At 29.1% G+C, this 27,921-nt stretch overlaps 1 protein-coding gene and 1 long non-coding RNA gene across 8 annotated transcripts in view; both read right to left on the reverse strand.

The window, feature by feature from the left end:
* The window catches only part of LOC143222340 (uncharacterized), a 55,404-nt gene that overhangs the window by 25,341 nt on the left and 2,142 nt on the right, over positions 1-27,921 (reverse strand). The window contains exons 1-4 of one of the 7 annotated variants that reach the window (XR_013012173.1): positions 26,578-27,142; positions 24,378-24,480; positions 24,125-24,339; positions 20,719-20,854 (exon numbers count right to left, since the gene is read on the reverse strand). This is a non-coding gene — a long non-coding RNA (uncharacterized LOC143222340). Of the gene's footprint in view, positions 1-20,718; positions 21,534-22,045; positions 23,614-24,124; positions 24,481-26,577; positions 27,143-27,338; positions 27,429-27,921 lie in introns of those variants that run through there. The other 6 variants (XR_013012176.1, XR_013012175.1, XR_013012178.1 and 3 more) reach the window with 6 other exon arrangements.
* LOC143223899 (uncharacterized) lies at positions 14,315-21,401 on the reverse strand. The gene is made up of 6 exons (XM_076452374.1): positions 21,390-21,401; positions 20,625-20,833; positions 19,838-19,954; positions 19,043-19,181; positions 14,772-14,837; positions 14,315-14,503 (listed from the first exon to the last, which is right to left on the reverse strand). Exons 1-6 carry the CDS (start codon positions 21,399-21,401, stop codon positions 14,330-14,332), a joined length of 717 nt encoding a protein of 238 aa, XP_076308489.1. The 3' UTR covers positions 14,315-14,329.

The raw sequence follows: 27,921 nt of genomic DNA on the forward strand, positions 1-27,921 counted from the left end.
ACCACTTCACTTTCAGAATGATGAGAAGATAGTGGACCACCTTCCATGAACAATAAATGAAATCAACATTGATAAAATAGAATGGCCATGCACTCACCAACCAGATAGCTTTGTGTTAAATCTGAACCAGAATTACAAGTAGGCTCATCTACTTACACTTGGAGAAAACAAAGTATGAAGGCCCCCACTTTGCCCTCTTCTCCTAGAGTGGAGAAACATGCTCAAACAATCTGAAGGAAAAGCTTTTGTCTGCCACTCCAGCAACAGGAAACTATGGTTGGTACAGACTCCCAAGGACCACTGGTAACGTCTGGGAGATAAAAAGCATTGGAGGGACCTGAGGAACAGTACTATGAAATCTGTGCAATATGTGAACCAAGTTTCCCACATGTCTGAAAGTAAACTGATCCCAGTTTATACAACCTGATGATAGGCAGGGACAACCAGGATTTCCTTTAGCTCTACTAGTGATTGTCCATGAGTGGCAGTCCATAATAAGGTGATACCATCCAATAGGTGTCTAGATAGTCTTATGGAACACCTCATTTCAACACAGCCTGTTGCAGCCCATAGTAATTATAATTAAAATTGTTGTTAGTGTGGAACAGAGAAGGGATCCAGCAAAAAATAAAGGTATACTGGAATGAAATACTATATGATTGAGAAAATTACCTGTTAGAGTCTAACAGATGTAGTAAAAATAGGTACATTGGTTAGTTGAAAGCATTCAGAAAAGGAAACTGCCAGATAATGTAAGAACTGAAATAGAAAATTAGTAGTAGTAGTCCACATATCAGCCCACTCAATGTCTTATAGAGGGCAATTCAACTGGGATGGTTAATGACATAGAAATATGATGAATCTAGTAAGATGCAACCTACAGAAGATTCCTCTTCTGTAATGATAATTTATTATAGGCTTATGTAAATCATTTACAAAGCCACGTTATGAAGGTAATGGAAGATAAGTCACAGGAAAACAAAGGATCCAATAAATGAACAATTGATTCTTAGCACATCGATATGAATCAGTATGAGTCACTTAACACTACAGAGTCCTAACAGGCATAACAAGTGATCATGATTGGAATGGTTAAAAAGGTGAGAAATGGCTGGCTAAAAAACTGTACAGAAAGAAGTGATAGGGAGAAATAGTACATTCATTTTACAACACTCAAGACAACTTAATGAGAACTAATATTAAGTGGTTTCACAGCCTTCATAGTATTAAGAGAGTCAGTAGAGATTATACAATTAGAGTAGTGCTAACTTCCATACATTTCAGAGCAAGTGATATTACATACAACTGAATAATGAACACAAAGCATGAAGGAAACTGTTGAACTAATACAAAGTTGTTGCAAACCACAGATGAACCCATGGTCAACTGATATTGAGTTATCTGTAAAAAAAAACAACAAAAAAACTTGAAAAGTGTTTCTCAAATAAATGCCACTGTGCTTTCAGGCAGAAGTATCCAAGTTCTTTAGGTGACTCAAGGAATAACAAGTGGAGAAAGCAAGAATCCATGGTGAGATGAGCTGATTATAAGATTCTGTAGCAGGATGAAATGTCAGAATCATCTCAGTCAACTTTGCCTAAATAAGTATGCCAAAGGTATAAATCTTAGACTACCTATCTATTTCAGCTACTAAAGGGATGTGTGCACCTTCCAGATGGAATTGGAAGTGAGTATACCATATTGGTAACAAAAATGTATGTAGCTGCTTTTAATTAATCTTATTCACATGAGCTCGGTCAAATAAACCAAGTTTGTAACCATTTTATACTCATTATCATTTCCATACTATTACTATTTACCATATAAAATAGTTTGTACCATTTTATACTCATTATCATTTCCATACTATTACTATTTACCATATAAAATAGTTTGTAACAATTTTATACTCATTATCATTTCCATACTATTACTATTTACCATATAAAATAGTTTGTACCATTTTATACTCATTATCATTTCCATACTATTACTATTTACCATATAAAATAGTTTGTACCATTTTATACTCATTATCATTTCCACACTATTACTATTTACCATATAAAATAGTTTGTACCATTTTATACTCATTATCATTTCCACACTATTACTATTTACCATATAAAATAGTTTGTAACAATTTTATACTCATTATCATTTCCATACTATTACTATTTACCATATAAAATAGTTTGTACCATTTTATACTCATTATCATTTCCATACTATTACTATTTACCATATAAAATAGTTTGTACCATTTTATACTCATTATCATTTCCACACTATTACTATTTACCATATAAAATAGTTTGTAACAATTTTATACTCATTATCATTTCCATACTATTACTATTTACCATATAAAATAGTTTGTACCATTTTATACTCATTATCATTTCCATACTATTACTATTTACCATATAAAATAGTTTGTAACCATTTTATACTCATTATCATTTCCATACTATTAGTATTTACCATATAAAATAGTTTGTAACCATTTTATACTCATTATCATTTCCATACTATTAGTATTTACCATATAAAATAGTTTGTACCATTTTATACTCATTATCATTTCCATACTATACTATTTACCATATAAAATAGTTTGTACCATTTTATACTCATTATCATTTCCATACTATTACTATTTACCATATAAAATAGTTTGTACCATTTTATACTCATTATCATTTCCATACTATTACTATTTACCATATAAAATAGTTTGTAACAATTTTATACTCATTATCATTTCCATACTATTACTATTTACCATATAAAATAGTTTGTACCATTTTATACTCATTATCATTTCCATACTATTACTATTTACCATATAAAATAGTTTGTACCATTTTATACTCATTATCATTTCCATACTATTACTATTTACCATATAAAATAGTTTGTACCATTTTATACTCATTATCATTTCCATACTATTACTATTTACCATATAAAATAGTTTGTAGCAATTTTATACTCATTATCATTTCCATACTATACTATTTACCATATAAAATAGTTTGTAACCATTTTATACTCATTATCATTTCCATACTATTACTATTTACCATATAAAATAGTTTGTAGCAATTTTATACTCATTATCATTTCCATACTATACTATTTACCATATAAAATAGTTTGTAACCATTTTATACTCATTATCATTTCCATACTATTACTATTTACCATATAAAATAGTTTGTAACAATTTTATACTCATTATCATTTCCATACTATTACTATTTACCATATAAAATAGTTTGTAACCATTTTATACTCATTATCATTTCCATACTATTACTATTTACCATATAAAATAGTTTGTAACCATTTTATACTCATTATCATTTCCATACTATTACTATTTACCATATAAAATAGTTTGTAACCATTTTATACTCATTATCATTTCCATACTATTACTATTTACCATATAAAATAGTTTGTAACCATTTTATACTCATTATCATTTCCATACTATTACTATTTACCATATAAAATAGTTTGTAGCAATTTTATACTCATTATCATTTCCATACTATACTATTTACCATATAAAATAGTTTGTAACCATTTTATACTCATTATCATTTCCATACTATTACTATTTATCATATAAAATAGTTTGTAACCATTTTATACTCATTATCATTTCCATACTATTATTATTTACCATATAAAATAGTTTGTAACCATTTTATACTCATTATCATTTCCATACTATTACTATTTACCATATAAAATAGTTTGTACCATTTTATACTCATTATCATTTCCATACTATTACTATTTACCATATAAAATAGTTTGTAACCATTTTATACTCATTATCATTTCCATACTATTACTATTTACCATATAAAATAGTTTGTACCATTTTATACTCATTATCATTTCCATACTATTACTATTTACCATATAAAATAGTTTGTAACAATTTTATACTCATTATCATTTCCATACTATTACTATTTACCATATAAAATAGTTTGTACCATTTTATACTCATTATCATTTCCATACTATTACTATTTACCATATAAAATAGTTTGTACCATTTTATACTCATTATCATTTCCATACTATTACTATTTACCATATAAAATAGTTTGTACCATTTTATACTCATTATCATTTCCATACTATTACTATTTACCATATAAAATAGTTTGTAACAATTTTATACTCATTATCATTTCCATACTATTACTATTTACCATATAAAATAGTTTGTACCATTTTATACTCATTATCATTTCCATACTATTACTATTTACCATATAAAATAGTTTGTACCATTTTATACTCATTATCATTTCCACACTATTACTATTTACCATATAAAATAGTTTGTACCATTTTATACTCATTATCATTTCCACACTATTACTATTTACCATATAAAATAGTTTGTAAACAATTTTATACTCATTATCATTTCCATACTATTACTATTTACCATATAAAATAGTTTGTACCATTTTATACTCATTATCATTTCCATACTATTACTATTTACCATATAAAATAGTTTGTACCATTTTATACTCATTATCATTTCCACACTATTACTATTTACCATATAAAATAGTTTGTAACAATTTTATACTCATTATCATTTCCATACTATTACTATTTACCATATAAAATAGTTTGTACCATTTTATACTCATTATCATTTCCATACTATTACTATTTACCATATAAAATAGTTTGTAACCATTTTATACTCATTATCATTTCCATACTATTAGTATTTACCATATAAAATAGTTTGTAACCATTTTATACTCATTATCATTTCCATACTATTAGTATTTACCATATAAAATAGTTTGTACCATTTTATACTCATTATCATTTCCATACTATACTATTTACCATATAAAATAGTTTGTACCATTTTATACTCATTATCATTTCCATACTATTACTATTTACCATATAAAATAGTTTGTACCATTTTATACTCATTATCATTTCCATACTATTACTATTTACCATATAAAATAGTTTGTAACAATTTTATACTCATTATCATTTCCATACTATTACTATTTACCATATAAAATAGTTTGTACCATTTTATACTCATTATCATTTCCATACTATTACTATTTACCATATAAAATAGTTTGTACCATTTTATACTCATTATCATTTCCATACTATTACTATTTACCATATAAAATAGTTTGTACCATTTTATACTCATTATCATTTCCATACTATTACTATTTACCATATAAAATAGTTTGTACCATTTTATACTCATTATCATTTCCATACTATTACTATTTACCATATAAAATAGTTTGTAGCAATTTTATACTCATTATCATTTCCATACTATACTATTTACCATATAAAATAGTTTGTAACCATTTTATACTCATTATCATTTCCATACTATTACTATTTACCATATAAAATAGTTTGTAGCAATTTTATACTCATTATCATTTCCATACTATACTATTTACCATATAAAATAGTTTGTAACCATTTTATACTCATTATCATTTCCATACTATTACTATTTACCATATAAAATAGTTTGTAAATAATTTTATACTCATTATCATTTCCATACTATTACTATTTACCATATAAAATAGTTTGTAACCATTTTATACTCATTATCATTTCCATACTATTACTATTTACCATATAAAATAGTTTGTAACCATTTTATACTCATTATCATTTCCATACTATTACTATTTACCATATAAAATAGTTTGTAACCATTTTATACTCATTATCATTTCCATACTATTACTATTTACCATATAAAATAGTTTGTAACCATTTTATACTCATTATCATTTCCATACTATTACTATTTACCATATAAAATAGTTTGTAGCAATTTTATACTCATTATCATTTCCATACTATACTATTTACCATATAAAATAGTTTGTAACCATTTTATACTCATTATCATTTCCATACTATTACTATTTATCATATAAAATAGTTTGTAACCATTTTATACTCATTATCATTTCCATACTATTACTATTTACCATATAAAATAGTTTGTAACCATTTTATACTCATTATCATTTCCATACTATTACTATTTACCATATAAAATAGTTTGTACCATTTTATACTCATTATCATTTCCATACTATTACTATTTACCATATAAAATAGTTTGTAACCATTTTATACTCATTATCATTTCCATACTATTACTATTTACCATATAAAATAGTTTGTACCATTTTATACTCATTATCATTTCCATACTATTCCTATTTATCATATAAAATAGTTTGTACCATTTTATACTCATTATCATTTCCATACTATTACTATTTACCATATAAAATAGTTTGTACCATTTTATACTCATTATCATTTCCATACTATTACTATTTACCATATAAAATAGTTTGTAATCATTTTATACTCATTATCATTTCCATACTATTACTATTTACCATATAAAATAGTTTGTACCATTTTATACTCATTATCATTTCCATACTATTACTATTTATCATATAAAATAGTTTGTACCATTTTATACTCATGATCATTTCCATACTATTACTATTTACCATATAAAATAGTTTGTAACAATTTTATACTCATTATCATTTCCATACTATTACTATTTACCATATAAAATAGTTTGTAACAATTTTATACTCATTATCATTTCCATACTATTACTATTTACCATATAAAATAGTTTGTACCATTTTATACTCATTATCAATTCCATACTATTACTATTTACCATATAAAATAGTTTGTAACAATTTTATACTCATTATCATTTCCATACTATTACTATTTACCATATAAAATAGTTTGTACCATTTTATACTCATTATCAATTCCATACTATTACTATTTACCATATAAAATAGTTTGTAACCATTTTATACTCATTATCATTTCCATACTATTACTATTTTTACCATATAAAATAGTTTGTACCATTTTATACTCATTATCAATTCCATACTATTACTATTTACCATATAAAATAGTTTGTACCATTTTATACTCATTATCAATTCCATACTATTACTATTTACCATATAAAATAGTTTGTAACAATTTTATACTCATTATCATTTCCATACTATTACTATTTACCATATAAAATAGTTTGTACCATTTTATACTCATTATCAATTCCATACTATTACTATTTACCATATAAAATAGTTTGTAACAATTTTATACTCATTATCATTTCCATACTATTACTATTTACCATATAAAATAGTTTGTACCATTTTATACTCATTATCAATTCCATACTATTACTATTTACCATATAAAATAGTTTGTACCATTTTATACTCATTATCATTTCCATACTATTACTATTTACCATATAAAATAGTTTGTACCATTTTATACTCATTATCAATTCCATACTATTACTATTTACCATATAAAATAGTTTGTACCATTTTATACTCATTATCATTTCCATACTATTACTATTTACCATATAAAATAGTTTGTACCATTTTATACTCATTATCATTTCCATACTATTACTATTTACCATATAAAATAGTTTGTACCATTTTATACTCATTATCATTTCCATACTATTACTATTTACCATATAAAATAGTTTGTAACCATTTTATACTCATTATCATTTCCATACTATTACTATTTACCATATAAAATAGTTTGTAACCATTTTATACTCATTATCATTTCCATACTATTACTATTTACCATATAAAATAGTTTGTACCATTTTATACTCATTATCATTTCCATACTATTACTATTTACCATATAAAATAGTTTGTACCATTTTATACTCATTATCATTTCCATACTATTACTATTTACCATATAAAATAGTTTGTACCATTTTATACTCATTATCATTTCCATACTATTACTATTTACCATATAAAATAGTTTGTAACCATTTTATACTCATTATCATTTCCATACTATTACTATTTACCATATAAAATAGTTTGTAACAATTTTATACTCATTATCATTTCCATACTATTACTATTTACCATATAAAATAGTTTGTAACCATTTTATACTCATTATCATTTCCATACTATTACTATTTACCATATAAAATAGTTTGTACCATTTTATACTCATTATCATTTCCATACTATTACTATTTACCATATAAAATAGTTTGTAACCATTTTATACCCATTATCATTTCCATACTATTACTATTTACCATATAAAATAGTTTGTAACAATTTTATACTCATTATCATTTCCATACTATTACTATTAATATTTTAGTATTTTCACACAATTTGGCAGTAAACATTACAAGACCTCTGTATATAAAAAATACATATTTTTAATGAAGTACTTGTTAATAAAGGTTTGCATCCGAATTTATCAAGTAGTTTTATTAACTACTTCAAGTGCAAAGTGACTTTCAGGTTAAAATTAAAATAGTTTTATTCATTTGACAATTTACTAATTTATGCAATCTCTAGAAACTGTTTCAATAATTATAAAATTTACTTTTCAGTGCCCTATATACAAGGTTGATCAATTTGACCTAAATTATCTTTTCATTATAAAATTTACTTTTCAGTACCCTATATACAAGGTTAATCAATTTGACCAAAATTATCTTTTCATTATAAAATTTACTTTTCAGTACCCTACATACAAGGTTGGTCAATTTGACCTAAATTATCTTTTAATTATAAAATTTACTTTTCAGTACCCTACATACAAGGTTGGTCAATTTGACCTAAATTATCTTTTCATTATAAAATTTACTTTTCAGTACCCTACATACAAGGTTGGTCAATTTGACCTAAATTATCTTTTCATGTTTCCTTCTCAAGCAACTTCACATGTAACATCAAACTACATTTATACTAAAAGAGTAGGCATCTGTTTTTACTTAAATTTTATTGCCCTTTGAACTGCCTCCAACTAATAATCCCATCACATACAAGTAGTAAGTTACTTGGAAACTCAAAGCTTAAATTACCATATCAAATTACATAACAGTAAGAAAAATCTTGTGAAGAATGTTTATTATTGTTTCTCTTTATCTTACCTCATCTAACTTAGTAATTGTTATTATATGATGTACATCAGAAAATAAAGAAAAATTACATGGATGAATTACACATCTCCAATAATTATCATAATTTTTCCGGCTTTCTAACTATGTGATAAGAGCCTCAAAATCCAGCTGAGCTTGTTGATGTGATGCCAGCGAGAACAAATGTGAAACTAAAAGTGGAAACAGACAATGTACAAAGATACATCATTTTATAGATTACAGCCCTGGCTTTCCATTCATTATAAATAATATGGTATAAAATATCCAAGTGAACTATTGGCAATTTGTGTAAGACAGAATATGACAGATGGGTGTTGCAAGGTGGTTCTGATTTTCTAGTTTATGGCTCTGTAAACAAGTAACAAAAAAGTTATGAAAATTATGTTTTGCCTGAGTAATATCTATATCATAATGAGTAATTTATGTTAAATTTTGTACTTTTCAGAGAGTTGATAAATAAATCAGAGAAGAAGAAAAACCTGCAAAGCAAGTATCACATTCTCATATCAAAAGAAACTCGGCATTTTAAAAATAAATCCTCGTAAAGTTAAGAACTTAAAGTTTATAAAATATTAATTAAATTTTGATGCCAACTTTATTCATACATAAAAACTCCATATTTTAATTAAATCTTGAATGTAACTCTAAAAAACCATGATGTTCACAGTTTGACCTGATTGTGGCAAGTGTTGATCAATACATAAAGTAAGAAATAAATGAAATAAACAAAAATCTACGGTAGAAATGAATAAGAAAGCTAAAACGTTAGAGTAAAGGCCTTGTATTTACTAAAAATTAAATACATTTTTTGTGTGCACATATTACTATAATGTTAAAAAGATTTCATGTGTACTATAAAAACAGTGTAGTATATGCTGCAGCAATATCCAACCCAGTAAAAAATAGGTTTCTTATATTAACCACAAAATAGACAGTTTCTATGTCACATGGTATTTACTTCCTGAAAAATGTCTGAAATGTCACAGAAAAACAGAACAGAATAAATTCATTATTTAAATATGTTACTTTGTTACCAAACTAGGCACCTTGTGTATGTATAAATGTAAATAAATTCAGTATCAAAATGTTAAAGGCAAAGGCAATTATTATGAGTTATTGTTTATTCTTATTTTTCTGTGATTACAATAAATATAGATAATTTGGTTTTTGATATTCATAAATATCAATGATCTAAATAACAAATTAAAATCAAATTTTGAAATTCCAATTTGAAAGGAACAGCATTTTACTAATAATAGACAGAAATATCCTTCACTTAAAAGCACTTCATTCACAGCTTATTTGTGTGAAAAAGTTACTGTATTTTGAAAATACTAATATAACATATAACAATAACTTAAACTGCCTTGTTACAAACCAGAGATTCTCACCTAAGTATCCAGGAGTTATTTACGACATCCATTCAAAACTAAGACTACTACAGAATTTGTTTATTGTGGTAGCTCAATGAATACCAAGTTACTAAAGTATGATACCTGTACTCAATTAAAAATACCTTATACATATTTTGAGTCACTGTTTAAATGAAAATGGTATTTAGCATAGGATTTCTACTTGCAATAATAATTATAACTTAAGCAAAGATATATGTCTCTTCTGTCTCATGCATCCCAGTTTGCACTAAAAATCAGTTATCTACGCCAAAGTTCACTATTCTAAAATCAATATAAATTTCTGAAGAAAGATGAATTACCTTTACCAATACTGAAAGCAGTTCTGAGGTAAAACTTCTACAGTGAGAGTGGTATGATAAACACCACACACATTTTAGATTTAACCTTCTGTTTGTCACTAGTAATACTCTGTACCTAGTAAAACATACACACACAAAAATTCTCAGAATTAAAGGAACAGTTTTATTTTATTTTTTTTATTCAGCCCAAAATTGTCAAGTTTGCATATTCAAATTTCTCTGTAGAAAAAACAGAGTCCAACGTGTTAAAAATGAAAGGCAAAGATCATTGAGACCAAACACATTATAAACGGATTTAATAAATATTATTGTTTAACCTCTCTTCATGTAAAATGCACACAAGTGGCTTCAATAAATAACCAACAGCTAAATTTGAAAAAAACAAAAAAACAACAACAAATTTCCAAAAGTCACTGATAAACCTATGAAAGGATGGCAATAGTTGTTAAGGAACTTTGAAAAATGATTCCTGTGTTGTGGTCCTGATATTACAGGGATGTGCTCAGGTATTCTTTGCATTAATTTTCAGAGGTTTAGTTCAAAATAACAATAAAGTTAGAGAAAAAAGTTTTCACATTGATTTGGCAATGCTATACAAAATGTAATAAACTGGTAATTGTGACATAGCTTATAAAAATATATTTATCAAATGGTACTACTTTTCTAACTATTATTATTAATAGGCCAGCAATAATAATAATAACCACAATACAGCGTCAAAGAGAAGTATCCCATTTTGTAGTACATCAGATGTTAAGATGAAATTCCAACCAAAAAATTCTGGGATGGACTGCACTTTGTAAAACTTCTGGAAAACATTAATTGCAACAAAAGAAACAGAATTGGTCCTCATCTTCTGGGAAACATTCATTACAACAAAACAAATAAAACTGGTATTGATCATCTGGGAAACATTCATTCCAGCAAAACAAACAAAACTAACCTAACCTAACTGTTGTTGTTATTGGCAGTAACATAAAACATTTGAGCACCACTATAACAAAGTATATTCTGTAAATACGCAAGCCTTATCTTTGTTTTGACCAAAAACTTATTAAGCCTGTTCTTTAAGACTTTTCTATTTATGTCTGTTATGATTGTATCAAAAGTGTCTATTTTAAACCAAACTTATCTCATTTAATAAAACTGCACTACTGACTGTGGTCTTGTCTTCAAAATTCTCGCCACTGCTCTTAGTTTAAACATTCTCGGCCTTGACACCAACCTCTGTCTGGAGGACCAGGATGAGACACTTGTAAGTTCTGGTCTTCAATCCAAGATTGGTTACTTGAAATTACTCTTTTTTTAATGAGGTTTTGAAAATATCCTAAACCTAATTATCATTACACTTATACATAGAAACAAACTCAACAATATTAGTACCTTTTATACTATCAAACCAATTCAAAACAATGTTTCCAATTTATTTATTATTATATATTTATATACAGAAATAAACAAAGAGGTAGTGTAACCCTAGTTAGATGTTTATAAATGATATGATGGCAAGTAATAACTAAGTCAAAAATATTTGCCTCAGAACAATCATTTCCTAGCTGAAAATATTAAGAAATAGCAGTAATAGTTTTATTGAATTTAATTTTTTTTTGAAAGATGAAAATTATTAGAAGGTGACAAATGGAGTCTGACTTCTGAAAGATAAAGAATGTTTTTAACTATGCCTAGAATTTTGAAATAACAAGTGCAAGTATAAGAATAGAGATAATTTCCTATTCGTGACGTAGGGCATTATTTTTTTTTTACAAGTTGGAAAGAATATTTTCAATTTTCAAGATTGGGAATAAAAACATAGATGAAACTTGCACAGAAAAATTGAAACAAACAAACAAACAAACAAACAAATAATAATAATAACCTATGACAAATTATACTTCCAAACCAAAAAGAGTATAGTAACAGGTTAGTGTTTAAAATCAAACTACACAATGAGCTATCAAAACCTTACTCACCTAGTTCCATGCCTCAGTTCATTTTCCAGCCACCTAATTGCTTCTCTTGCTCCCACACATTCTTTCTTACGTTCATCAAGACTAGCTATCACTAATAACAAGTGAGGAAACAAAGTAGTTTTAATAAAATCACATTCAAACTATCATGTCTTACATTTGTCAAACAACACACAAAAAAGCACTTATAATTAGGAAAAAAAATACTTAATGAATATTGAACTCTGAATTATTGCTTGAAGTCATATAGTGGTGTTCAGTGCACATCATAACTTTTACTGAGTTACAGTTAAAATGCAATTAAACAACTTTATTGTCAATGCACGTGAAAATGCTTGGCATCAATACATAATTTGCAATTCAAGTTTCAATTAGTTTAAAAAGGATATATTTATGTCAATTTTTAATCTTTATTTCTACATGTCACACAATACCTTTTAGCTCTGAATTATTTGTTTTAGGCTTTATTTCTTCCCTTTAAGTGTTACAATATTCCATAATTAGGTACTCTGATTACAGATACTAACAGGCCAGAAATTAAAATAAGAATGTCTGATCTCTTTCTAAATTATTTATTTACTCATGCTTTCTTGTTAACATTACATATTTATGACCAATAAAAAAGCCATTCTATGACCTACGTGACTGTAATGTCTTTGTTTCATTTTAGTAAAAGGATATCAGTATTCCACTAGGTAATGAAATGTTTTAAACCTTTTCATAAGTAGGTAAGTTAGAAAGAAAGATAAGTATGAGTAATTCTGGTTTACTCTTTGAACTTTATTTCCAAAATGAGTATTTGAAAATTATACAATTATTTTTGGGACAACCAACTTAGGTTCGATGAAGATCAGCTTCCAAGATCAAAAAGGTTTCAATCCTGAAGTGTTGAATTTTTTTCTTTAACATGTTATTTTTTTTTTATGGATGTGTAAACTTTAACCAAAAAGTCCTAAAATGTACAAATTAAAAATTTAATAGGTTAGATTAAAACAAAAGGTAAATGAGAATTTTGTTGCCTTGAGGAATGCACAAAGAATATATGTTGTTAGATGATGGGTGACGTATCCTAACTGTTTTTAAAATAAAATCCCTGCACTTTGTTACTACAGATTATAATGAAGCATGAATAAAAGAGAAACAAAACAACAAAATTAGAAACAGAAGCACACTGTTACAAGCTTGTTGCCATTTAGGATAAATAATTGTAATTTCTGCTGAAATCTGCAGTCATCCTAAAAAGAAGGAAAGGATAATTAAGATATCATGTTTTCTTGTGTTGGTTACAAGGCCAGTCAAACAGACAGCACCCATATGGTGTCAAAAATTGAGAAAATAGCAGATGAAATACAAATTTGTATTAAAAACTTTCAATACACATTTAGTAGGTTCCAGAAGTAATTATAGTGGAACAACCTCTCTGAGTAAGAAGGGAATAACACAATTTTCTATGTTTGACTTTCATATTGTGCTGAGTAACTTGACTCAACAAGAGTATCTATAACCTTCAGTTTTATTTATTAATTACGAAGCAAAAACTAATAGTAGAAGTAAACTGTGCTACTGAATGTACTTATCAACAGATGGCACAACAATAACAAATCTCTTGGATAATCTCAGCTGCTTTAACAATGCCAAATGTTGACAGAAGGAGCTAATGTCAGGAACCAGATAAGGGGAAAGTTGGGGAAATCCTCCTCCTTTCACTTTAGATTCCAAATCATTCACTTCAGCCTAGATCCACATACCCATATCAGTGAAATATTAGACATATGAATCAAAAAAATATTACTGATATGTTTCATCATTTAAAAAATTTGTATACTAAAGGAAAATTCACTAACATTAAAATATTAGTCAAGTAGAATTTGCAAACAAGAACAAAAAATATATAAAAAATTGACAACATAAACTGATATGCTTCATACAACACAAGACAGTTAACATATATTTGTAATAATACCATAGAGTCATGACAATATATTTTGCACAACATTCCTACCTTCAACCACAGATGAGCCATGTTCCGCATCATCTGTTTTCTTTGACCTACAGGTTGCTCAACTCCCTGAGAAATATAATTAATTCAAAAGATTAGCACTAAAAAATACTCTTGAAAACAACAAATACCTGAGTAAAATTTAACAGGTTAAATAAAAACAAAGTAATTTATTCTGCTTGTTAAAACCCAGGCACTAAACTAAACAAGTCTCATCTTTGCCTAGAAACTATACACACATATTTATATATATACATATATATCATTCAGTAATTAGTGCAAGGTTTCTTCTTGTGTAATGACATAAAACAGAAGTACGAAATTAATTCAATACTTCTCTAAAGTGAATAAAAAATTCACAATTCAGTTTTTGGAATAATGGTGCATACAAGTTAGCCAAAAACTTCCAGTGTTAGTTTTATTTCTGCTACAGCTTGACGATTGTGAAAACAGCAGGTCAACAGCTTATATTAATATCTCTTAAACTATGTGCTGATTTCTCCAAAACTCTTCTGTTGTTTATGGTTTCATCAGGAAGCTTCAAACAAATATTCACTTACTCTTTAACTGTCTTATCATAATATTTACACATTTCTCCAGTCGGCATCAAATTCAAATTTTTGGTTTATCATTAATGCTTATAACAGAAACAGAAAAAAAGAACAAAAGAGAAGTGTACAAAGAAACAGTTATGAAAAAGAGATGGACACCAGTAACTAGTCAATAACACAATAACATTTAGAGATGGACACCAGTAACTAATCAATAACACAATAACATTTAGAGATGGACACCAGTAACTAATCAATAACACAATAACATTTAGAGATGGACACCAGTAACTAGTCAATAACACAATAACATTTAGAGATAGACACCAGTAACTAGTCAATAACACAATAACATTTAGAGATGGACACCAGTAACTAATCAATAACACAATAACATTTAGAGATGGACACCAGTAACTAATCAATAACACAATAACATTTAGAGATGGACACCAGTAACTAGTCAATAACACAATAACATTTAGAGATGGACACCAGTAACTAGTCAATAACACAATAACATTTAGAGATGGACACCAGTAACTAATCAATAACACAATAACATTTAGAGATGGACACCAGTAACTAGTCAATAACACAATAACATTTAGAGATGGACACCAGTAACTAGTCAATAACACAATAACATTTAGAGATGGACACCAGTAACTAATCAACAACACAATAACATTTAGATTGTTATAAACTTACAGCCTCAGTACTTACAGCTCCACTGAAACTTTTTTCTGTGCTACTTGCAGTAAATCATTCTTTTTCAGAGTTAAAATTGACTCCTGTCTTTGGGAGCCTAGCTAATAACTGGCCAAAATTGTGAAGACACTGTATGCAGAGAAAAACCTAGTAACACCACAAGCAAAAAAACAAATGTTTATGTATGCATTTTAGCTCATACACTTGTGTGAAAAAATCAAATCTAGATTAACACAAAATTCAACTTAACACTTTTGAACAATCTTATTAATATTGTGTACATTAATTTATAAACTTTTTTTTTTCCCTCAAAAAGTCTACATATTAGTAGTATAATATGATATTCCAGAATACATATCCACTGATATTTAACAGGTAAATAAACATTAATTATTACAACACACAAAATGATTGTAAAAAAGTTAAGAGAACTAATGAAAGCTGGAGAGCAAAAAAAAAAAAATAAACACAAGCATTTTAACTAAACTGGCCAGTTTCAGTGTTCTCATGACAAAAGTTTGGATACTGAAGTAACAAAAGTAACTATGTTTACACAGAATGAAGGCAGTAACAACATATATATGACATTGTTCAGTTACAATGAATGTTCCAGTGTTATATCCCACAATCTTACATCACTCTCGTTACACAAATTAAATAGACATAAACCACTAGCATATAATGACTTGTAGAAGCCTTTATGCAATCACTAAACTTGAGTACAACGTGTAATTCAGGAAAACAACAACAAAGAAACAGAGCCAAACAACTATAAGTTATCACAGAGAGACTGTTGTAATATATCACTTTTACAGGGTTAGTTGTAAGCTTACAGCCTTCCACACATACATCCCACTTAAGCTACTTACCTGAAGAACATCTGCAGAAAAATGTTGAAACATTTGCCTGAACAAAAGTACGTTGTTATTTCTAAGTTATGGAAGGATGAAATGTGAGTTGTGACAGGGGTAAGTGCACTAAATTATTTGTACAAAAACTGAAGTTTTATCATCCAATAAAGTTTTAATTTACTACACAGTAACATAATAATTATTTATAATATAAAGATCAACCATGTAATACAAAAAAAGCTACATATTCAACTGTTTCTAGATGAAATAACAACTGGTTAGTCAGAATTCCACATATAGAACTTCTTTTAAAAATTCCAAATAACTACAAAAAAAAAGCAGAGATAAATATTTATATTGTAGAAGGTTATTATGTCAAAATGTGATAGTTTTCTTCTTTACTAGATTACTTCTTTTGCATATTCAGAGTTTTTATTATTATATGTAAGCAAATAAATCACGTAATTTAATTTGACTTAAATCAACAATTACTAACTTCTTCTTTCGAACTAAGTCCATAGGATGTATCAAAGTCCAACTGAAGGTGAAAATTCTCAAGTGGGGCTAGCCCATGTAGGGTAAAGTCCTCTGGCAAAGGCTGTGTTTGTTTCCATTCTGGTCCATTCCAGACAAAACCTTGAACACTTGGAGGACTAGCATCTGAAAATACCAAGAATTAAACTTACAGCAACTTAAAGCAGTCCAGTAAGTTCACAACAACTACCAGGTGTTGGTCTGTCTGTCTATATATATGTAGTAATATTATACTTTTGCTAATTCTTTCACATCAAAGACCTTGCTATCCACCCCCAAACATTTTGAATGGGGTTCAGTTTGGGCAAACACGCTGGATGGTCCAAAAGAATCACGTTATTCGCCATGAAACAGTCCTTTGTGCTGTGGGCATTGTGGATTGCAGTATTGTTCTTGTGAAAGATCCAGTCATTTTCACAAAAGTAAGGGCCTTCAGTCAATAAGGATGCTCTCTCCAACATGCCAATGTAACCAGCTGCTGTTTGATGCCCCTGTATAATACTGGAAGGAGAAAGTACCCCAGGATATCCTTATCGTGCTAGTAACGTTGGAAGCCATCTGGACCATCCAGGTTAAATTTTAAAGTACCACAGGATATCCTTATCGTGCTAGTAACGTTGGAAGCCATCTGGACCATCCAGGTTAAATTTTAAAGTACCCCAGGATATCCTTATCGTGCTAGTAACGTTGGAAACCATCTGGACCATCCAGGTTAAATTTTTTCTCATCAGAGAACAAAACCTTCTTCCACTTTTCTAGGTCCCATGTTTGGTGCTTCTCAGCAAAGTTTAACTGAGCTGTTTCATGGTGTGGAAGGAGGCATGGCCTTTGAAGACGTTTACGGTTTTCAAAGCCTTTCTCTCACAGATGCCGTCTTATTGTTCTTGATCTACATTCTGCATCAACACTGGGTGAAATTTTCTTGGCCCAACCACTTGAAATTCTCGTTCCATATCTTTCAGGGTCTTTTAATAAATTTGCAACATTAAGAGATCTTGTTTTTACAGCTCGACAATTCCACCAAGTTCAAACTCTGTCAGCTTTTTAGCCTTTGCCATGTTTTTATCCATTGTAACACAGGAGATGTCAGTGGGAGATGTTGACAACGCTAATGCTTGAACACAAATGACTAAATTTCATTATGTGTTTACCGATTAACGCTTCGTTTCTGTATGGTCTTAAACTTTTGACCAGCTAGTATTTAGGCGAATTTCATAGTGTTCACATTTTCCCTATTAAATGCTAAAAAGTTTTTTATTTTTATTTTCCCTTTTCTTATTTTCATCTTTTGAAGCTCTACTCAAATAAGTGGTTGAGTCTAACAATGCAAAATGCATATTTTTTCATGTTCACTGACCTTAAGGTTTTGGCCAGCAGTGCATATCAAAAGTTTGATTCCATATAAAAATTACCATACGATATCAAATAAGCAAATAGCAATTAGTCATACATATCTATATAAATCAAATGCTAGAACAAATTGGTTATTTGAAGCAAAAATAGTGATATCATATATGAAGGCCACAGTTTAAAATAACTTGTCATAAGATAATAACACTCCAGAAAAAATTACAATTTAACATAAATATACCAGAATTTAAACAAACAAAGTAACAGCTTTAATCACCTCTCCATAAGTTACAATAATGTCACTATTGATGATTAGCCAATCAGCAACAACTTTGATACCCGGCAAAAGTCCTTCTTGGTTGATGATTTTAATGACTTCAACTACTGAGGGTGTCAATTCCTGTTCCACTAGAGACCTATATTTAGAATGATATTACTCAAAAAGATATTTTGGTGTTGGCTATATCCAAAGACTGACAAAAACATTCATCATATTAAAATATTATACAAAACTAAAGAGTTTAAAACTGAAATACCAGACACTTATTTTTATCAATCTGAGCATAAAATAACACTACGTAACAAAATTTTACTTTTTTCTTGTTCCTGGGCAAAAAGTGTTATTTCCCAATTGCTTGTGCCTAAAGTAAATGGAAAAGACCTAATTTTCTCTTCAAACTTTGCTTTTGTGACCTGGGAGCATATAACAAAAACACAATGGGAGACTATATTTGGGGGCTGATACGTGAAAGTTATTTATATTACAGTCACAAATCTTGAAAATCTACTCACTTCTAAACATTTTTGTTCATTCTGATATAAATTTAGTATAAATACACATAAATCTTGATTCATATGTTGTTTCATTCAGACCTTATGTAAATGAAAATGTGCAAATGGGCCCATTTTTACATAGAAAATAGGTTAATTTCATTATCCAGGTCACAAAAGCAAAGTTCAAAGGGAATAATAGTCATTTTCTGTACTTTTACAACATAAGCAATGAAGAAATAACACATACTGTCCAGGAACAAAATTTATGTTACATAGTATAATCAGAAATAAAACTTACTGAAGAGTCACTATTCCAGAAACAGAGTTACTTCCCTCAGATTTACTCTGTACATCTCCATTTGATAAGTGTTCATTCTCTGTATTATCTTTATCTTCTAGTGATACTGATATGGTGCTACAGACACAGAGAAATGTTCTTGTAATTTAAAATATCTGTTTTCAAGACTACTGAGTTCTGATAATTAAATATTTTAATTTTAAATAAATTTCCTCTCTCTTTAGACTTGCATACCTCAGATGAAAGATGTAATTATCAGTGTTCAATTTGAAAAAAAAACTATTTAATTATCACAAAATCAAAATAATGAATTACCACCATATGAAGCCTACATCAAAACTCAGTAGCTGTTTACAGTAACAGCTACAGTTTTCAGTAAACTATAAAAAAATACAACTAAACTACAATTAGTGGAATTTAATAATAACATGAGACTTGGACAGTTGGAATAACTGAAAACAGTAATAAATAAGAAAGACTAATTTCATCAGTTGATTACTTTTGCAACACCAACTGATTTTACAGTAACTCCAATTAATGAATTATTTTATATGGCATAATTTATAAATACTCATAGGTAATTGATTATATTGATTAATCAAGTTAATTTTCCAGTTCTATAAATTATCATTTATACAACTGAATATGGCTAAGAGCTACGGAACTTGGTCTTAGGAAAACTTAACTATCACGCTTGCTGCCATAGTTTGCCTACTTATAGCCATTCAAGAATTTGTGTACCTTCATTCAGAAACTGTATATTTTTGCCAATGCTAACAATTATTACCTTTTGCTAATACAATCAAGTCCGTTTTGCAGAACTGCCTTATTACTAGTCAAATTTTCTTCTGGTCCTCCATTGCAGTCAACAGCAGTGCTCGTGACACTCTCAACACTAAGTCCACTGTGCTCACCGTAGTCACTCAACTCTTCTTCTTCGACTCCATGCTCAGTTATACTACCACTGGTGCAACTAGCTGTGTCACTGCTGTTCTTCTAAGTCTGACTCAGAATGACCTGAATCATTGTTTTCATAACACACAGAAATTAGTTACCAATTGATAATGACAAATTTTTTGTCGTACGTTTATTCGACCAAACACATGAACTGGTTTGAAATGATTAAAAAAGGCCACTGATTTTATACTTTACATAGAACATGAATGATGAGAACTTGGAGGTCATAAACAGCACAAGTACGTCGTATACCATACACCTAAATGTACCAAAATAATATCAGGATTTCCTAAAGCCTTTTGAGATGCTGACCCCTTTACAAATTTATAAAGCGATCACTGATTCTCAAATTCTTAGAACATAAATTAGAAGTGAAACTTCAAAATATAATCAACTTTTACGATGCAATCATTAGAAAACATAAAATGTGAAAAAGAATGAGGTTTTCTCTAAAAGTTGCCTGATGAATATCGGACTGTAGGGTTCAGAGTTTGAGTCTCAAGTCCCTGAAGTTTCTAACATTATACCTATTTCTCTGTCTCTTCAGAAGTCCAACCATTTACATGACTAATTGCAGTTTTAACGACATACAAACTTGGAGAGTCATAGAGCAGTTAGATGCATAGGCCAACTTTAGCACAGGAGTTATTTCTGTCCTCCTATCAACACTTGAGTCCTCATTCACCCCTTTACAGTCTCACCAAACCAAGGGGATCAATATCAACCATTCTGGGAAACCCTAATTTACATGATAAAGAATTTTGACACACATTTGAGAAATTACAAAGTTTTATATTTAAATATCCATAACAAAAAGATAAATGAAAAATATAAAGTTATTACTGAAATAAACCTCAAAAATGTGACAAGAAAAAAGAAAGAAATAATAATATCTGATCGATTAGAAGTCATAAAAATGAAGAAGATAAATTGGAACTGTTTTAAACTGTTCTGGTCATCGTTATGATGAAGTCCAAAACTTGATAAATACCATTAATAACTTTAATCCAACATGAGGTTGTTTGACATAATCTATTGCAAAACATAAATTATTTTCAAAGTAAAAAAGTCTCTGTCATAAAGAATGTAATAATATTGAACAATTTTATACAGAAATAATACAATCTGTTAGACACTTTAAAATATATACTTACAATATTTAAAAATACCATGCAATGCATCTGAGATAAATAATAATGATACGATAAAATCTGTGTCACTAAAGTTACTAATGACCAGACAATATTTTTATAGTAAAGATGCATTTTATACAAACAAAATTGAAAATTACCAATCCTGAAATTTTTTTAAAATAAAAATATCATATTAACATTATTGTGAGATATCTAACCAGTCACAAGTTGAAATGGTGAAATGTATTAAAATCTTGAAGAATATTTATCTGGGAAATGTAATGTGACATCGTGGTTATCGTTAAGTTTCCACAAAGCTTTGTTAGCATTTAATCACTATGTTGTACAGCATAACTGTTACAGTTTTACATTTTTAACATAAAGGGTGTTTTACCATTTCACTATGAATAATTTACAATTATAATATTTTAAGTACTTCTGGATATGAAATTTCATTATCTTGACTTCCAAATCACTTACATAGTATTTAGTGCAAACTACAGACAAATACCCAAATTCAAACCTACAGCTTTATATAATTACATTTTCATGTTTACAAAATACAATTTCATGAAAGTTCTTAAATGGTGTCACATCTGTGTTAAAGTACAAACATTTAAACCTAATGACTCAGAAGAGCTAATTAGACAAATTATAAACTGTGCCCAAGTACAACTGGTCACAGTGATGACCCTGTAAATATTTTCTGAAAACTGTGAAAACAGAACAGCTACATTTGTACAGATAGTTGGTGCTTTATTGACACAGTTTTGCAAGCCCGATAAAAGATATGAATATTCAATCATAATGAAAATAAATACATTTTTTATTGAGATTTGTTGTATACCTTCTTCAGTAATTAATACTTTTCAAATTTTCTGGCTCTTTCTGTTACAAAGATTTATTCATAACCTACCATCATGAACTTTAACAAAGGTATCACCACCACAGTGGTCAGAGTAGTTAAAAATATGTTTGCTAACCATATTCTTAGACTTGACCAATCTATCTTCACAAAATAACACATTGTTTTACTATTCTTTGATTGTTTGTTTAAACAGAGTATTCGTGATGAGACTTAGTTGAATGGACGATAACTGCTGTAAAATCACAAGTGTAGAGGATGACATTTTGAAGTCTTCCACTTGAAGACGAGAGGTGGAAGACCTTCCAAATGTTATCATCTACACTTGTTTTTCTCCAACAGGCAGTTGCCATCTATTCATGTAAGTTTCATCAAGTTATTTTACTTGTGTTATTTACATACAATAAGCCTAACAAAATAAATAAGGATTTGAATCAAAATAATATATTGGTGTTACCTTCACTACCCTCTAAATTTAACTAATGTCTGGTCGTAAGAGAAACTTTTCATAGCTTTCAAACAGATATAATTTAATACAAAAAACACCTTTTAACAATGAGAAACACACCTAAAGAAACTAAAAATAAAAGTATCAGATCTCTAGTTTAGTTTTATGTTTACTAAACTTTTCACAAGATTCCTCTGTTCATCTCTGAGGACCTCTGCTTAAATATTTTACTTGCTTCACACTGATGGAAACAGTTTATAATATGCTCCATCTAATGGCATTCAAACCTTATTTGTAGCTATATTCTTTATGCTTTTCTTCATTGTAGTTCAGACTACATGCTGTGACATTATAAAAGGGTGGAATTGAAAAACTGTAATAATAATAATAAGGAAAGAAACAGAAAATGTTTAATTATGTAGTTAAAGTATGATAGTTTATTTATCTATAAACCAATGTTTTGGGATGGAATGAAAATTTGAAAATAATTTAAAGTTGCACCATTTACAAGAGATTCCCTCAAAGCTGTATGCAAACAAGTGTTTACATTTTTAAATTTTCTTTCCAATTTTACTAAAAAATGTTACAAAATGATAAAATAACCAATTCTAAAGTATTTTGAGTTAGAAAATGTTGAATTAAAGTTTTCTATGATAACTATATTGGGTAAGAATCTTTTAACCTTTTACTAATTGATATGGCGCATGTGTTTTTCTCACAGCAAAGCCACATTGGGCTATCTGCTGAGTCCACCGAGGGGAATTGAATCACTAATTTTAACATTGTAAATCTGTAGAGTTACTGCTGTACCAGTGAGGCACTACAGAACTGGTAGTTATCTACTTTTATTTCATGTAGTAGTTAAATTAAAATAATGTTAACACCTTCACTTAATTCTGAATCTTCCTGACTAGTACTACACCTTCACTTAATTCTGAATCTTCCTGACTAGTACTACACCTTCACTTAATTCTGAATATTCCTGACTACATTAATAATTGAAGACGAGAGGTGGAAGACTTTCCAAATGTTATCATCTACACTAGTTTTTCTCCAACAGAGAATTCTGAATTCTGAATCTTCCTGACTAGTACTACACCTTCACTTAATTCTGAATCTTCCTGACTAGTACTACACCTTCACTTAATTCTGAATCTTCCTGACTAGTACTACTTTGTTTTCTTCTCCTAGATACTCGGCAACGTGACAAAGATTGTTCCTTGATTTTCTTTACAAACCTCTGAAAAATAAACAAAGAAGAAGAGAGAAACAAAATTATTTTTCAATGGCATGAAAATAACAAAATTTACTAGCAATAAACAAAACAGGTTTTTTTTCCAGTATGTCACTGTTCAAAGTTACAAAGTTCTTTTAAATAAGAGTAAATATGCATAAATTGTGTGTTTGTTTTGAATTTTGTGCAAAGTTACATGAGGGCTATCTGAAGTAGCAGTCCTAATTTAGCAGTGCAAGACTAGATAGAAGGCAGCTAGTCATCACCACCCACTGCTAACTCTTGCTACTATTTTACCAACAAATAGTGGGATTGACTGTTACATTATAACAACCACATGACTGAAAGGGTGAGCATGTTTGGTGTGACGGGGATTCAAACCCGCGACTCTCGTGTTATGAGTTGAGTGCCTTAACCACCTGGCCATGCCAGACCAAATATGCAAGGGAACTTCAAGTCAACAGACAGGACTTAAGTATTTTATCACAGAATTACACGACCCTGACCATAATATCATACTGATTACAAATATCCCAGAACATTTTAACAAGCATCTCAAAATCTTTCGACCATCAGTTTTATTTGGCAGTCTCCACAAGGGGAAGTTTTAAGGTGTTAAACAGTTTTAAGAATTTCAAAGACTAACTACTACATAACATTAATTTTTTAAACGCATGTGACAATCATTCTCTTGTAATTCCATAAAATTGTTGGTTAGGTGGTATTACTTTATTACTTGCATTTGAATATCACTCTTATACATTCTAAATTACTTTTTGTGTTACTACTTACTTACACAGGACCTCATGGTTATAAAGAGAGCTACATGCCTGCCTTAAGTTTTCAAACATTACCCGCTTCTCCCTCTAAACAGATACAATATAAACTGCAAAAGAAATGCTCAAATTTTTAATTTTTTTATATATAAATTTTATTAACACTTTTAGAAATCATTTCTGATCTTCCTCCTCCAATAATTACTAACAATCAAAGAAATTATAGTCAGTGATGTCAAGAAAACCCACTTGTAGAGAAAAATTTATATGTAAAAGTGGCTTGTTTGGGTTGAGAAAAACCAAAACAAGCTGTTTTTACATATATTTTTAATCAAAGAAATTGTACTGCAAAGTTTAGTTTCATAATTTTGTTTCTTCAAATATCTTATTGACAATTATTTTCAATAAAGTAACAGAAAAACATTCAGACTGTCATTCATACATTTATATAGATCCTCCAATTGAAAATTTTATTTCAGAGAAGAAAAATTTCAACTTCCTATCTATTCAGAAAACACAGCTGAAAATATCTGGTCTTTGTACATGTCTGTTGCTTATTTTTAAACTCAAATAGTTTGAGAACAGTGAAGTTTTAAGGTTAGTCTTATCAAAAATTGTAACATTTAGCTACTATAATTTCTGCTTTACAACTTTTAAATTTCTAAAGCTAACAAAATCCAAAACATATTATCTGAAACCTGGAATTACTTTCTTTGTTGCAATCTATTTACTGTAGAGTTCTCTTTCTTTTCTGTATCAATTGTAAATTTCTAAACTTTCAGTTATTATATTAGAAATCCCACTGGTTACATGCCTTCAAATAATCTAACTACATCATGGCTCTGAGATTTTGTATGGTACTTAAGGGAAGTAAATCAGTTTATTGGTTTCCTGCTTGTTTTATTTATTTTGTTGAAGTTATTACTTTGGTAGTTGCTTGTTTCTTTAGAAACACTATAACTGGTAACTTGAAACAAAATGAACACTTACAGTGCCTTTGCTCATGAGCACAGATTATTAGAGGATACATCATAAAAAACTGTCTTACAAAGTTGTCTCAGAAGGAGAGTAGCCTTGTAACCTGTTTTTCCAGCCAGGCTTAAATCTTTTAGCTACGAAATCTTGTTTGTCACATGAACCTACCGCGAGCTGTTTATGTTCTAATTTAGAGACAAAACAGACTGAATTAGTTATTATTAGTTTTTGTTGTGTCCATATCTGATACATGGGCTTTCCTGCCCTATAACACTTAACACTAATAAATCTTTTGACCACTGTGTTTGTTTGTTTTTGTTTAACGCAGAGCTACAAAATATGTCATACTCACCACTGGTTTCGAAACCTGATTCTTTTGCATCAGGAGTCCCACTTAAGACACAAATATCTTGTTAAAATAGCAGTGACACTGATATATGTTAACTATTAACTGCACTTTGTTTTATTTAAGATGTGTTTAGTAAGCCTGTTAAAAACACAAATAAATAATCTTTAGAAAAGTCTGAAAGATAAATCAGAGATTCGATTCCCCCTCGATGGCCACAGAAGATAGCCCGATATGGTTATACTATAAGATACGTACACACAGCATTACTCCTTATTACATGTTTCCTGTTTATAGTACACAAATTGTCTCCATTAAACTACAAGGTTACTGGAGCCAACAACAATATTCTACAAAGATTGTAAGATGAAATTCCCAATACACCCGTTACACTAAATACATTTCGTGAGCTTACAGTGGAAAACCAGCTATAGCTTTACAATGGAATAGCCACGTGGTTAACATATTTGTTACAGAACTTTAACTTAGAGCCTAATAAAGGCCTGGCTATGTATATCCATCCCTAATTTTAAACTGAAAAATCTTAGAGCGAAGGAAGCTACTCAAAAGTACCCACCGCCAACACTTAAGCTACTATTCTCTGACCTAGTAGTGAAATTTAATTGTTACTTTTGTATGTGATCTATCGATCCAATGTGCGGAGCGCATTTTGGGGGGCAATTGGTCGCAAATCGAGAATTTTCGGATTCATTACTGGAGCACGTTAACTACTAGCCAACGCTCAATCCAAAGTTATGTGTACTTACCTTTTATCGCACGGATAAAATCACTTGTCTCACTTGGTGGCGCTGTTTCTCTTTCGTTCGCTACGTTCACGTTCCTTTTCCCACCATTTTCTACAGTTGACAGAGATCAAGAAAAATGAAATATTTGTTGAGTTATATTTGTTCGTTATAACTAAAATTAACAAGAAATCGAAGTTTATTTTTCTTGGTATTTCTACGTACCAAAATGACATTTGCGGAAATTAATATTTAATTTTTATTACCTGAAATTTTGATTAACAAAACAAAAATCGCTTGGAAAACTTTACTTGTTTTTAAGCAAAAAAGCCATGTTAAAATTTTCTTTGAGTTTTTGTTTGTTTTATAGTAAAGCCAGCTACATCACTCCATCTACCGTATTCTCCGTAAAAGATTTAACTCCCTATTTGCCCCCCCCCCAGTGGCTTAGCGGTTGGTCTGCGGACTTACAACCCTAAAAACCGGGTTTCTCGATACCCTTGGTGGGCAGAGCACAGATAGCCCATTGTGTAGCTTTGTGCTTAATTCAAAACAACAACAACTCTCTATTTTGACTTTTGTAAGTCAGTATGGTTACTGGTGTCCC

This window comes from Tachypleus tridentatus, chromosome 8 (assembly GCF_004210375.1).
Source record: "Tachypleus tridentatus isolate NWPU-2018 chromosome 8, ASM421037v1, whole genome shotgun sequence".
Lineage (NCBI taxonomy): Eukaryota > Metazoa > Arthropoda > Merostomata > Xiphosura > Limulidae > Tachypleus > Tachypleus tridentatus.

Coding starts and splice junctions, on each gene's coding strand:
- LOC143223899 (XM_076452374.1), bottom strand. Junction 19,955..20,624: donor CTTGATTGTATTAGCAAAAG/GTAATAATTGTT, acceptor CTGTGTCTGTAG/CACCATATCAGTATCACTAG. Junction 14,504..14,771: donor TGGCTCATCTGTGGTTGAAG/GTAGGAATGTTG, acceptor ATGTGGATCTAG/GCTGAAGTGAATGATTTGGA.